General features: G+C 29.9%; 1 protein-coding gene across 1 annotated transcript; it reads right to left on the reverse strand.

Annotated features, from left to right (window-relative positions):
- Positions 1-3565: 3565 nt before the first annotated feature.
- On the reverse strand, positions 3566-5023 carry LOC131857277 (esterase PIR7B-like). The gene is made up of 3 exons (XM_059209537.1): positions 4784-5023; positions 4228-4368; positions 3566-3947 (listed from the first exon to the last, which is right to left on the reverse strand). Exons 1-3 carry the CDS (start codon positions 5021-5023, stop codon positions 3678-3680), a joined length of 651 nt encoding a protein of 216 aa, XP_059065520.1. The 3' UTR covers positions 3566-3677.
- Positions 5024-14424: the final 9401 nt, after the last annotated feature.

Consider the following 14424-nt stretch of genomic DNA (forward strand, 5'->3'; position numbering starts at 1 on the left):
TCTGTAAAAGAGCTTTTGACCAAGATCAGTGTCAAAGAAAACACTACAGAGCTTAAATAAGAGAGCTATGTCAAGAAACTCCCTGAATGAATAATGAAGCACCAGAAACCTCAAGGGGAAGGCCCTGCAAGGCTTATCATGACCAAACCTACATAAAAACCACTAGGCTAATCCTACAGCAAGCACTTGATGAGAAGTTAGCCCAAAAAACCCTCACAACAAGTGGTGCCAAACCTTTACAATAAATCTGCAACATCCTCAGAGACTATAAGACATGTTCAGAGTAAAAGCTCATGTCATACAAAGCTAAAGACCTAGAGCCGATTTATAGGAAGAAGCTCACATAATCACCATAGAAGCTTACAATAGCAAATAAGGACAATCAACTTACCGAATCATTCAATAACTTGTTGAAAGAAAGTAGAGGCCAAGCTCTTCTTGGACAAAACTAGACAAAAACCTCAATACATTTATATAACAAATTTTACTTATGCAAACCCATCTCCAAAACTACTGATTTATATATATATATACATATATATATTATATTACAAAATCAATTTAAATTTAAATTTAACAACTTCTTAAAAGCATGGAACCAGCAGAAACAAGCTATGAGACATCAAAGGCCAACAATTTATCCATGATAAGAAAATTACTTGCGAGAAAAAAAGATAAACTATATCACAAACATGTCCAAAAAACTAAGTCATTGCTCCTATCTAGTGGATCATATTACTCCTATCTAGTGCATCATATTATTTTCCAAATAAATTAATAAATTTTAATATTCTTTATTTACATGATCATTGATCTATATTTTTGTGTTGATAACTAATTTTAGTAAAAATATCTAAATAAAATATAAAATATGATTGAAATATTAAAATATATATTTTTAAAAATTATACTTATAGATTTATAAAGGGAATTTAAATTACAATTTTAAAAATGTTAATTGCACGAGTAAGGTTTATTGAAACATCCATTTTTTTAATAATTTTACTTTTTTGTAAGTTGGCCTTATAGTGGTGCTACATATGATTTAGTGAATATTTTGGTTGGAAAAGTTGTGGACATATTTAGCTTGATTTTTAACAAAAATTAACTTTTAGTTTGAAGTTCTCAAATTCACTTGTGTTGATAAGCTAGTCAAAAGTGTGACACAACCTTGTACTTTTACCTAAGAGTTCATTGCATTATCACTCCTAGCAAAATTTAGCTCTAAAGGTATTTAAAAAATTCAAGATCAATTCGTAGACCTATAGATCTATAGTTGCAACATTTAGTCAGGATTTTATTGCACTTTTAATTTTGCAATAAAATAATCCTTTTTGGGTGTGTTCTTTGTAATTCATCATTGTAGTTCATTTATTAGCATAACCCCAAGTTATGAGTGGTGTCAGTCTCTTATGCCCAATTAAGGAAATATGTAATTTAATTTTTAGACTTAATTTTTTTTTAAAATGACTTTATAAATTTTGGACCCAAGGATTATTTTAGGATCCAAGCCTACTTAATCGTATAGAGGTAGTGTTAGGTGCCCATAATTCTAGTATATATGTCACTTATAGAAACATCATCAAAGGTCATAACTTTGAAAAAAAAAAATTCTTGGATTTTCAATGCAAGTATTCTTGGTTAAAGTTGCAATTAGCTCATTTCATATCATAACTATTTATTGCGGATTTTCTCTTTATTCAAAGTAATTTATTGGCATTTTATGCTCTTTAAATTGAATAACTTGATCGAATATTGTTAGAGTGTAAAACTAAGGTTAATATGTTAAAAACATGTATATAATATCATCAAACTTACATATTTTATTAAAAATGCTCAAAATTGTATATTTATAGTGTTTTTTATTGAACTAAATATTGAACAATATATTATAGGTTTTTTTAATTTCATTAGACCATTTATAATTAGGGATAAAACTAAGAGCACTAATGACTATCTAAATTTACTATTCATTCCTTTAAAAATTAACTTCATTTCATATTTTCTTTAAAAAAATTTGTACATTTTAGTTAGATTAGAATCATTTAATTCAAATCTTTTTAAAACTCTACTATTTGAATACATTTAACTCTAAGTGTAAGAATTGTCTATCTTGCCATTTTAGCAACATAGGCTCCTTGTTAAAGAAATCATAAAGACCAACTGGCTACTTTAACATTTCAACAATTGGCAAAAGGTACCTTGGACTTGATCAATTATCTATAATGGAAGTAGAGTGTTGTTGATTTTACTTGATCGACTTATATAAATTTTGGACCCAAGGATTATTTTAGGATCCAAGCCTACTTAATCGTATAGAGGTAGTGTTAGGTGCCCATAATTCTAGTATATATGTCACTTATAGAAACATCATCAAAGGTCATAACTTTGAAAAAAAAAAATTCTTGGATTTTCAATGCAAGTATTCTTGGTTAAAGTTGCAATTAGCTCATTTCATATCATAACTATTTATTGCGGATTTTCTCTTTATTCAAAGTAATTTATTGGCATTTTATGCTCTTTAAATTGAATAACATGATCAATTATCTATAATGGAAGTAGAGTGTTGTTGATTTTACTTGATCGACTTATATCAAAAGAATCAACAAAACTAAATTATATCTATCAATAATTCAATTACAAGCATTAGATGAAACACTAGTTAATTTAAATGTTGATGCTCTATCTATGAAATTTAACGTCTAATTTATATGCCATATATTATATAATTATTAAATTATATCCTGCCATATATTATATAATTATTAAATTATATCATAAAATAAACTTATAGTATCTAACGGATCAGTTTATACACTACGTCCAAAACCACATACAAAATGTGGTCACATATAATATCAGTTTTGCATAGAGCCCATATGACAATTTGCCAAAAAAACCCATCGGGATAATTTTCAAATGTAGACTCCATAGCTGCAATCAATGGAAGGTTAGGAAAATATATTATTATTAGGGGTTCTTCAATTAAATTGTATAACTTAGGAATCAAATGCAAGTACTCAAGAAAACTTAACTTGAATTTTCTCTTATTACCCTCATTTTCATTTAATGTTTTTTTTTTTAAACTAATTAGGAAACAAATAATATAGCTAGTTATATTACATTTATATTTTCAAGTTAACTTAGCTAAATTAAATTTGAATTACTAATAAATTAGAAATTAAAAATCAATTTTAATTTGATCATTTTTGTTGTTATAGAAAGCAATCTAGAAATCTTTTAAATTTGACTAGAAATCTTAATGACAGCAATTATATTTCAAGAGATAACAATATATTCCAGCCATATTGATGTGTTAAAAGATGCATAAACAAAATGACGCAAATAGAAAGATAAAAGAACCGAGCTAATCAAATTTGAATTTTAAATTTTAAATTTAGAAAAATCAAAGTTATTCCTATGAGATTACCTCCATATCCATGAACTCTTTCAAAAATAAATAATAATAAAAATATTAAATAAAAATGACCTAGATATGCAAATTTCACCTTTGCAGTATTAAGAACCATTACAATTTCTTAACTATTTTAAACGAGAGGAATTTAGCCTAGGGAGTTGAAGAGAACCATTACAAAGTTGTATCTGACAAGTATATTCGAAGATTTCTAGATATTACAAACTATACTAAAATCCATCTGCAGCAGATTGCTTCACTTTCACACACTCGTATTAGCAATTTTCATGAGCACCTCAGCCAGTTGAAGAGGCTTAGAGAAGAATACGGTGTGATCAGATCCTTCAATTTCGTATACCATTTTTGGAGGATTCTCTGCAATCATCTTTCTCTGGAACGCCTCCACAATAACCTTATCCACCTTCGACACAACAAATATTCTCCTAACACTTCCATAGTTTTTAGCTGTATACAAAAGAGGTTCTTGCCATATTGGACATTTCTTTTCCAGCGACTCCCACAACGTCAGATCCTGCATTTAGTGCCATATTAATCTACCCATCAATTGAAATTTCATAATAGCAGAATAATTCAAAGCCAATTAATCAATTATATTTTTGTAATTTGCAACCAAACTGTCTCTGTTCTCAAGTGATTTACCCAAGAAGGACTGTTCTGTGATAAAAATTCTCGCGCAAACTGGGTGCCAAACTTGAAGGATGTTGCTGGATTTTCTTTCCCAGAAATGGCATTGTAATTTAAAGATTGTTGGCAGTGCAGGAATTAGTAGAAAAATAAAGAATTCATTAAACCTCATTCATCAACTCAGGGAGAGTCGTTCCACTGAGGGGCATGGCAGCAGTAACAAATACAGCTGCAGCAATTTTATGTGGAAAACGCTCCATGGTAAAACTCAAATTGAATCCACCAGCGCTGTGGCCAACCAATATAACCTTAACAGACATACAGCTATAAATTAGTTGGCATCCTTGGTATCAATGACAAATGGATACTTCTGAATTTAAATAGTGCATTTTAAGTTTTGATTTGTTTAGATGGTTCATCTAAAATCAGATTGTTTTTCTAACAGAACCCATCTATTAATATAATTCAACATAAACCATCTTAACAAATGAAAACTCAGATTAAATTATTCTTCAAAGTTGTTTAGGTTGTTCTGCTAAAATCAGATTTATTTATCCAATAGAACTCATCTATTATTATGATTTAGAATGAACCACCTAAACAAATCAAAACTTGACTTAAACTTTTCAAAACATCTATTTAGATGGTTGAACTAAAACCAAATTCATTATAAAACATCTAAACAAACCAAAACTTTAATTAAAGTTTTCAGTAAATTCATACCTTTCCTTCAGAAGGAAGAGCTGTAAAGAAGTCTGTGAGTGGCTGATTGTACTCTTGTAAGGATGAAATGGTGTCGGCATTTGTAGGATCAATACCTGCGCTTGCCATGTCAATGGAAGATACAGTGTGGCCCGCTTTGAGAAGAAGATCTGTAACTTGATACCAACACCAGTCCCCAAAGGTTGCTCCATGCACCATCACAAAGTGACACCCCTTTGCCTTAACTATATTTGTCTCCATGCGGTAGCTCTTCAAGTTCAAGAAATGAAAGGTAGAATGGCAATATTTAAAGGCTGCAGCTTACCCATGTACACTGCATTACGTACGAGTATCATTTAACTTGTAAACTTGATCTGAGCGATTGCCTAAGATTTCTTAGAGGCCAACAAATTTGTACACTGTGGTTAACACTTTTATTCAAACATTGACTTTACAATTTTTTGATTGATAAGAATATTTTGTTGGAAGTGAATTTTAAATTGGATTTTTATTTTGTAGTGGTTGAGTCATCTTGGATTTTCATTTTGTTGTGGTTGAGTCATCAGGGATTCTCATCTAGTAGTGGTTGAGTCATCAACTCAATTTGTTTTAGGCTGCTTGAAGTTATGTTTTGATGTACAATTTTTGAAGATTGTTGTAATTCTGTAATTTCTGAGAATCAATACGAATATAATTTGCTCATGACTTTTATTGTTATATTTTTATCAAGTTTTCCCACATAAATCTATATGTTATGCGCTATATTTCTTCTCTACAATTTTCTATACTTGTTATTTTTCTCACATATTTCATTCTACATTACAAGAAAAAGTTAAAATTGATTTGAATACAAGATGAAAGGAATCGTGTAACACCAATATAACTCACTAAAAAAAATTCACGATATTGTAGTGGGGACAGATCTGTATCACCATTCTTGTTAGTTTTTAGTTTTGGTTGAACATAATACTCCGTAATCAGCATTGGATTTGTTCTAAGAGGTGTAGACATCTTTAACAATGCCAACATTCATTCGATACTATTATTATAAACAGAGACAGCAAAGAATAATGGTACGTAATCTATTGGTAAGAGTGTACTTTTAGATATAAAATTTGATTTTGAAGCAGATATGTTACTTGTAATGGTATGCATCCTACTTATTTGGGTTATCTTGAGTTGTTGACAGCAGCTCTTCTATATCTTGCATTCTATGAGTCTTTGACATGTGCATTGTATGGGTCTTTATACATATTAAAATTGAATATTTTACATGTGGATATCATTTTAATAAATAAATCAAATAATTGTTTGACTTGTCTTCAGTTGTGTCAAATTATATCTTGCCAAAATCAAGAGAGGTATGAAAGATTCATTATTATATTGAAATTAGTTGAATCTTTGTAATAATGAAAATACTTATTATATTAGGTTTATTGCTCAAAAATATTTTCCTACATGAAAATACTGCATATTTTCTTTTGTTTCCATTATTTTCTTTTTGGTTTCAGATTGTATTTGCATGACTTCTATTATACAAGTTTATCAGGCTTCTTTTTCCTAACATGAGGTATTAGAGCTTGGTTTGAGTTCTATTTGAAAGGTTGGGGTTTATTTTTCCTATGATAAACCATTTATTTAGTGGGAGGTGTTAACATAAGGGTCTATGAGCGAATTAGAATGATGAGAAGCACATAGATAGATAAAGATAATTTAATGGAAAGAATTTTGAGTTATAAAAGCTAAAGAGAAGAGATTTATTTGTTGATACAGATCAATGGATTGACAAATGATGTTACCACACCCCTATGATTCGCTATTTTAAACTATGTAACTAATTATAGCATAAAGGAAGAATTGTTGGATCAACTTGTTGTCCAACACATGGATGTTCCTATGAGTAAATTTATGCTTGCTAATTTATCTTTGCAATTATTGTAGGTGACTCTACATGGTTTTCTTGCCTTGTTAGGTTTATTCATGTTTCCTACCATAACACAATTAACAATTTGTTTTGAACTAGTAAGGTCTCTAATGATAGTCAACCTTTCCAACAACTAAAGTGACAAAAGGATATAAAGTACCATGGGTGGACAAGAACAACACATGAAACAGACCTCCTTTTGCCTTCTTCTTTGAGTTCTTTCAAACTAAAGGGATATTCCATATTCTTCCTCTAAATAGTTCATCACCAATACAATGATTTGGTAATAGGACATATTATAAGATGGGGTTCCATTCTAGATCCATCTTGACAACATGGAACTGAAACCAATTTGACTGTTACTATACAAAACTAGTTTAGAAATTGAGAAGCACATAAAAGATCTAGGTGAGGTAGAGACATTCAAAAAGAAATTATAGGGACAAGAGGAAAAAGACAATATAAATTGAAGTGCAATACTAATGCTAGACAATAATTATGCATAGATTTTTTAAATTATGATGATATAGACTGGCATTTAAAAAATATGGTGGATTGGGAGAGACATGACTAGTGCCTTCCTTATTTGGGCACAACATCAAGAATTGAGGTCCTCCTATGACAAAATATTTGTGAAATGTAAAACAACTTTTAATGTGACTAAAATATTTAATTTCACCTTGTGAGGTTCATGTAAAACATTACTTATTAATTTAAGCCAAAAATCCACATAATGATCCTTTACATTGGAATATAAATATGCTACTAACTATAGAAGATGTTGTATTAAGAAAATACAAGTGTGCATAAAGAGATATACAACTCATATAACTATAGTGAAAATAATTAGAGACAATCTTGAAATCTATAGTTAAAAATTTTGTACATTTGTTTTTATATTAACCTTGCACAAGATATATAACAATTAGAGACCTACAAATTTTTGTTGTGCAATTTATATTACATAGAATAGATAAAACCAATTGTTACATATATTCCCTCCTAATAGTCCTATTAGTCCCCCAACCTACTATAAAAGATCCCTAAGAAGTTATTTGTTTCTATTCACAAGGTTGTTGCAAGTTTGGCCAATGAATAAGAGAAATTGATATGTTCTACCCTACATTCTTATCTTTGCAAATGCAAGGTGGGTAACCCTATCTAATACATCGATTGTAATATACAATATGTCTATATTAAAATATATAGAATATATAACGATTCACACAATATGATAAGGACTTTTAAGATCAATGATAATGACTATTTCATTCCATGTATCAATAAAATTTCTAGTTTGAATGAGGTAATATAATTTTAAAAAATAAAATTATTCCTTATTTAGTTTGTCACATCTAAAAGTAAAAATGGGTTGGGAGAGGAGTTTCTATGCATAGATCACTATCTTCCAAGGAGTCAAGAAGTCACTAATTTGCTACATTCTTTTATTCTCATAAATATAATGTACCCAATAGTTTAGCTACTTATAATTGCCTTAAAATCATAAAACTTGTTTTATATGGTTCTAAAATTTTGAATACTACTTATTGCTCCATTGCAATCCCCATATCTTTTACTATTATTAGTGAAAGATTCCAATTATTCCTTGAGTAATAACTAATACTAGATAACAGTTTAAAACAATAAATTCTTACAAAGAAACCTTTAACCATTAGTTATTTATTTGCAAGAGATACAAGTAAATAATTGATGATGATATAAAATATGAATAATCCTTCATGTTATTCATTTAGAGATAAGTATTACAAAAAAAATTGGTAGAGAATAGGTACTTGTGTGTTAGAAACAATGATAATTTAAACGTAGAGTGTTGTCTTTTTTTCTCCATTCTATTTACATTACAAATATATAGCCCTTTTATAGAAAAAATTAAAATGGATGGGTGATACTTGTCACATTACAATATCTTGATAGAAAACCTACAAAACCAAATGGGGGAGACACATGAATCACTTGAGAGAATTTCACAACCTCCTATAGGATATTAAACAATTGGGTTAGAGCATTACCATAATACAATTATCTTTTTTCTAAGGAACTTACACCCAACCTATTATGGTTATGTAGAAAAGGTGAAAATAAACCATGTTTATTGATATCAAGTATTGTTGTGATCATAGAAGAAAAAGTTGTTATTGGATGGTTTGATGCTTCTGATCATAACTCAAACAATGAAGGGATAAACATTGAGATTTTATTGTGCCCCTGGAGTATGAAGACCATTCTTGTGTTGGGAATTTATAGTGATGATTTTTGAGGGGATATTTACATTAGTTTGTTAGTAATTTGTAATTACCATATGGGTATAGTTGTACCTAAATATTTTGACTATAAATGGGTTTGTGAAAGTTACTTTCTTTATATGTAAAAACCTCTCTCTCTCTCTCTCTCTCTCTCTCTCTCTCTCTCTCTCTCTCTCTCTCTCTCTCTCTCTCTTTGTTTATATATATATATATATATATATATATATATATATATATATATATATATATATATATATATATATATATATATATATATATATATATATATATATATATATATATATATATATATACATATATAGATAGATAGATAGATAGATAGATAGATATAGTTATAGTTTAGGCCAGTGGCCTTTTATCGAAAAAAAAAAAAGAGCATGAAGATTTTATGTGATAAAATTCATCATCCTTAGTCTAGGATGGACAACACAAAATTAAAGAAGAATAAAGATAATGTTACAAATAACCATCTACTAACAAACCTTGGCAACTAACCTAGAGGAACTTCCTAACAATCATAACTACTTTAAATAGCTTCAAACTATTTTTAAGTGGACTTTTTAGTATCTTAACAAGAAATTTATAACTATATGAGATCATAACTATTCAATTATTCTTCCTTTTGTAGCTACACTATGTTGATTAGTATTCCCTTAAATAAACCTTTATATATCTTTTATTTAAATAAAAACTCATTATGGCGCCGAATATTTGTCTAATCACTTATAAAATATATTAGAGTTAAAACTTAATATTCTTCAAGTGGATTTTAAATGTATATTAATGATGCCAAAATGTGACATCATTCATCTTTTAGGATTACTTTTTTACCCAATTGACAAATTATTCATTTAGGGGAAAGGACCCAGTAGTTGAGCATGTTTCAATTGTTGTGAGGGTTGTTGATACCTTTTGTTCCAAAAATTGAACAAATAAAACCTATTGTTTGAAACAAAAAATATCAATTTTTGTTAGGAAATGTACCAACAGTTGTTAGGAAATGTACCAATAGTTGTTAAGAAATGTACTAATATTGTAAAAAGTAACCAATCAGGTGATGCCACATCGGCTGCACAACTATTGGGGTCTCTTTTGCACGCCTATTGGTCTCACTTTTTTGGGGGGCTGTTTTGGACACCTTGGCAAAAAGCATGCTGATGTGGCATCATATTTGATGATGTGGCTCTGAAACCTTAGTTATAAGCAGGGGACTTGCCAAGTAAGCTGCTGTAAAAAAATCCGAGTGATTCGAAATTTCCAAGTAGGATTTTGAGAAGCGTGAAGTTAGGGTGCACGACTACTGGGTCCTTTCCCCTAATGGTTGAATGTGGTCGAAAACATTTTTCAACATTTTTTGGTGCACTTGATATCTAGCATACAATAATATTTTAGCTTCCTTAACAATGATTTCTAGTCCTTATTCTATTTTTAGTAAGATAATTAGCTTTATATTACACTTGATTGGATCAAATTTATCATCTTTAATGATTAGTTTAATCAAAATTGGAGTGATATATTAAAATTATACTTTCCAATGACACTCTGTTAATATTTTCAAATCATCCATTTTTTTCTTAAATTTCTAAATCAAATATGCCATGAAATATAGAAAAATGATCATGAGACTAACCATTTCATATGTAGTACATATTTCTTTGGGATAATCAAGATTACACCTTGCAAATCCCTAAATAGAATTTATTATAACCAACCTTGGGATCCATATGCTTAAAGTTTGCCTCAAAATTGATTCTTAGATGATTTGGTAGGCTTTATCTTTTCTAAATTTATACTAACATACCCATTAATCATCAATCCTATTAAACATATGAGAACTGTTGCAATCATAAATATTATGCATTAAGTTAGAGGTTATCTTCACTCCTTTTGGCTTTGCTACAATCTTTATACCATATCTCTTCTTTAATTCCCATTTTAAACATTGTACCCAAAATATGAGAATGTCCCTATCCTACTAATGCACAGTGTCTATAAATGTAGGAGGCATTAAATATTTAGTCATAATGATCATAAGGTTATTCTGCCATATTGTTTAAATTTTCTATATTCATTTAATAGCTTATTATGCTCTACTTGAAACTTGGTGACTACTTGTATTGGGTAGGGCCCTTCCTATGCTTATCTAATCAAAAAATTTCTAAACAACTCTATCTTTGTCTTGTGGGTTCAATAGTGTCATCTCAAATTTAATGCTACTAATAATAAGCCTCCAAGGTGAACTAAAAATTTGTAATATCTTTTGATATGTTCATCTTTATTTTCCGAACTATTCTTAGTGGTATCATAATTAACTAATGGTTTGAGGTTCCTCTAAGGAAAAACTTCACAGGATACTTTATCCTCTACAATCAATGAAACACTCACTTTAAGGGCCTAGTGAGATTTTGTTTCATCTCTATTACACTCTTTTCAAGAGAAAATTCAAGGGAAACTATTAAGGGTACAATTCCTAAAGTACCAACATTATTTAACATTAATCCCATTCTAGTGGCAAGGTCTTTGATTTTATCAAATGCACCTTTATAATTAGCATCAAGGGACAATCTCTTCTTCTCAATAATGTGAACACACATCCAATCATTTCTCTTTTTAACAATTTCTTACTTAGTTGCATAATTTATAATCAAGTCCTTTTTTATAATCAATTCCTTCGTCTCATCAAATTGATATTCATACCTTAACTTTCCCACTTATTTCCTAGTCTAATCAAGCGATCCACTTATTTTCTAGTCTAATCAAGCGATCCAAATATAACCTTTAAGGTGGGGTCTTATATATTTTTCCCTAGGGTAGAGTAGAGAATACCATTTGAAGTACCAAATTCCAGTACCGTAATGGATACTAGTTCTTAATGAATGTCCTATTATTCAAAAGAAGAAAAAATAAATAACATGTTAACATGCTGATGCTAAGAAAAAATAAATAACATGTTAACATGCTGATGCTAAATCTCTACAGAAATTTCAGCATCTAAGCAACCCAAAAATTTTGCATAGATCGATGTGAGTCTTCATCAAGTACTCATTTTCATCGTGAGAATCATCTTCAATCTAGTTGGGCCCTTCTGATTATGATTGGGGTGTTACTTTAGCTACTCTTGTCTAGCATATTATTCGCATATTCCATTAAAGTTAATGTGTATAGTATCTGAGTAACCTTTATCTTCAACTCTCGAGATTTCAAATCATACTGTACTCGATAATTATGTATATTAAGTTGATGCTAACAAAGTCATTTGAAACCACTAACATCCCTAGGTCTAGGAAACTCTCAAAAACCTAAGATTGTGGATTGAAATGAGAGAATTGTTAGCTCTTGAAATTGGTGATAAAGATTCTGCTTTCAAAAATTTGAGTCTTGCTAAAACTCTCTCAAGGGCATTAGCAAAAAAGTCAATTCGCTATATCGGAAACAATTTAGCCAATTTCCTCCTTGATCATCAATGTCATCTCATGGAGTATAATGATTTCTTTTGTCTCTAAGTCGTGATCATCCTCATTTGAATCTGCAATTCTAGAAGAGTTAGCCGCGCCAAATGCAGCTAAGGTTTGTGGGGCAACAGCTCTCGTGGGCATTGCAAGTTCTCAATTGTTGTTTCATGATCTGAAGTGTGTTGGGAGCCTTAAAATGTATTTGTTGATTTATCTGATTTAATAGTTGAACAAAATGGATTTGTTGATTTATCAGATTTTATAGTTGCAGAGGCCCTGGTAAGACAGCTATGCAACGTAGGGAAAGTCAAACCAGACACGTGAACCGTTTGATAATCGAGAACTTAATTTTCTTGAGAAATAGTTTCAAAGGATGAGTAAATTTGTTGCTATTTGTTAATATCGTCAACAACTAATTTAGGGTACCTTAAATTACTTCATTGTATTCTTGATACATGGCCATTGTTCCATGTTTGAAATTTATATAAACACCAACTTCCATTGTTACGGAATTACCTTTTAATACTCAAGAAACAAAATATGCCCACTTCACTCTTGAGTAGAGTCGTGCTAAAAATATATTGGGAAATAGATTTTTCATTGTGATGGTTTGCTAGATTTAGCTTGACTTTCTTAATAGATACTAGCATATATACTTTAAATTTTAATTTAATCTATATAAAATACGCCGAGAGATATCCTTCTCAAGGCACCTATTTGACTCTAGGGTGCAATTTAATTAAAAATAGGCGCCTCGAGAAGGATATCTCTTGGCGTATTTTATATAGATTAAATGAAAATTTAAGGTATATAGGCTAGTGGCAATTGTGTGACGCAACATGGGAATCATAAAATAAATCAATATATAATTATATAGTATCTTTTTATTAAAATAAATAATATTATAATATTATTAAATTATTACAGAGAGATATATGAAATTATATATATGTATTTAGACTATTTTTATAATATATATGTGTTGCAAGATCAAAGAAAATACTAAAATCTAAGATTATTAAAGTTTATTTAATGATAATATAACACTTTATTTAATCAGGATTATTATGGGTATGGTTAGCATTAGGGTTAAGGTTAATGTTATGGTCAGGGCTACGGTTCACATCATGGTTTGGGTTAAGTTTATGATTAGGGTTAGGGATTATGATTAAGGTTATGATAATGGTTAGGATTACCATCAATGTTAGGTTTCGGTTTGTGTTTAGGATTATGGTAAGGGTTAGGGTTTATGCTTACAGTTACGATTATGGTTATGGTTAGGGTTATGGTTATGGTTTATTATTACGATTAAATTTATCGTTAGGGTTTAGTGTCAAGGTTACAATTATGTTTAGGGTTTATATAGTAAATATAGGGTTACAGCAAGCATAATTACATTTATGATTAGGGTTAGAATTATAATTGGGGATATGGTTAGGATTAGGATTTGGTTTATGATTATATTTTGGATCAGGGTTAAGGTTATCACGATTAAGGTTTATATCATGGTTAGGGTTATGAATAGGGTTAGGGTTTGGTTAGGGTGTATATCATGGTTAGGGTTAGCATCAAGGTTAGGGTTTGATTTTGGTTCAAGATTATGGTTAGGGTTAGGGTTTACAATTGCAGTTTAGGTTAAGGTTTAGTGTTAGGGTTAAGTTTATGGTTAGGGTTTAGTGTTAGGATTACAATTACGTTTAGGGTTTACATCAAAGTTAGGGTTAGAATTAGGGTTACGGTTCAATAACATTAAGGTTAGGGTTAAACTAGTATTATTTAGATGAATTAGGATTAGGGTTTGGGCTAGATTAAGGTTAGGAATAGATTTGGATTAAATTTTCATTTGGGTTAGGGTTAAGTTTAGGGCAAGATTATTGTTAGGGTTAATTTTTAGGATTATGGTTAGGTTAGCGTTAGGATTAGGATTAGGGTTAGGGTTAGGATTATGATTAGGGTTAGGGTTAGGGTTTGGGTTTATAGTTAATTTTATTGTTTACATCA

This window comes from Cryptomeria japonica, chromosome 1, assembly GCF_030272615.1.
Source record: "Cryptomeria japonica chromosome 1, Sugi_1.0, whole genome shotgun sequence".
Lineage (NCBI taxonomy): Eukaryota > Viridiplantae > Streptophyta > Pinopsida > Cupressales > Cupressaceae > Cryptomeria > Cryptomeria japonica.

Coding starts and splice junctions, on each gene's coding strand:
- LOC131857277 (XM_059209537.1), bottom strand. CDS start 5,023: ATGGAGACAAATATAGTTAAGGCAAAGGGGTGTCACTTTGTGATGGTG. Junction 4,369..4,783: donor CTCTTCCTTCTGAAGGAAAG/GTATGAATTTAC, acceptor ATGTCTGTTAAG/GTTATATTGGTTGGCCACAG. Junction 3,948..4,227: donor TCCCTGAGTTGATGAATGAG/GTTTAATGAATT, acceptor CACTAAATGCAG/GATCTGACGTTGTGGGAGTC.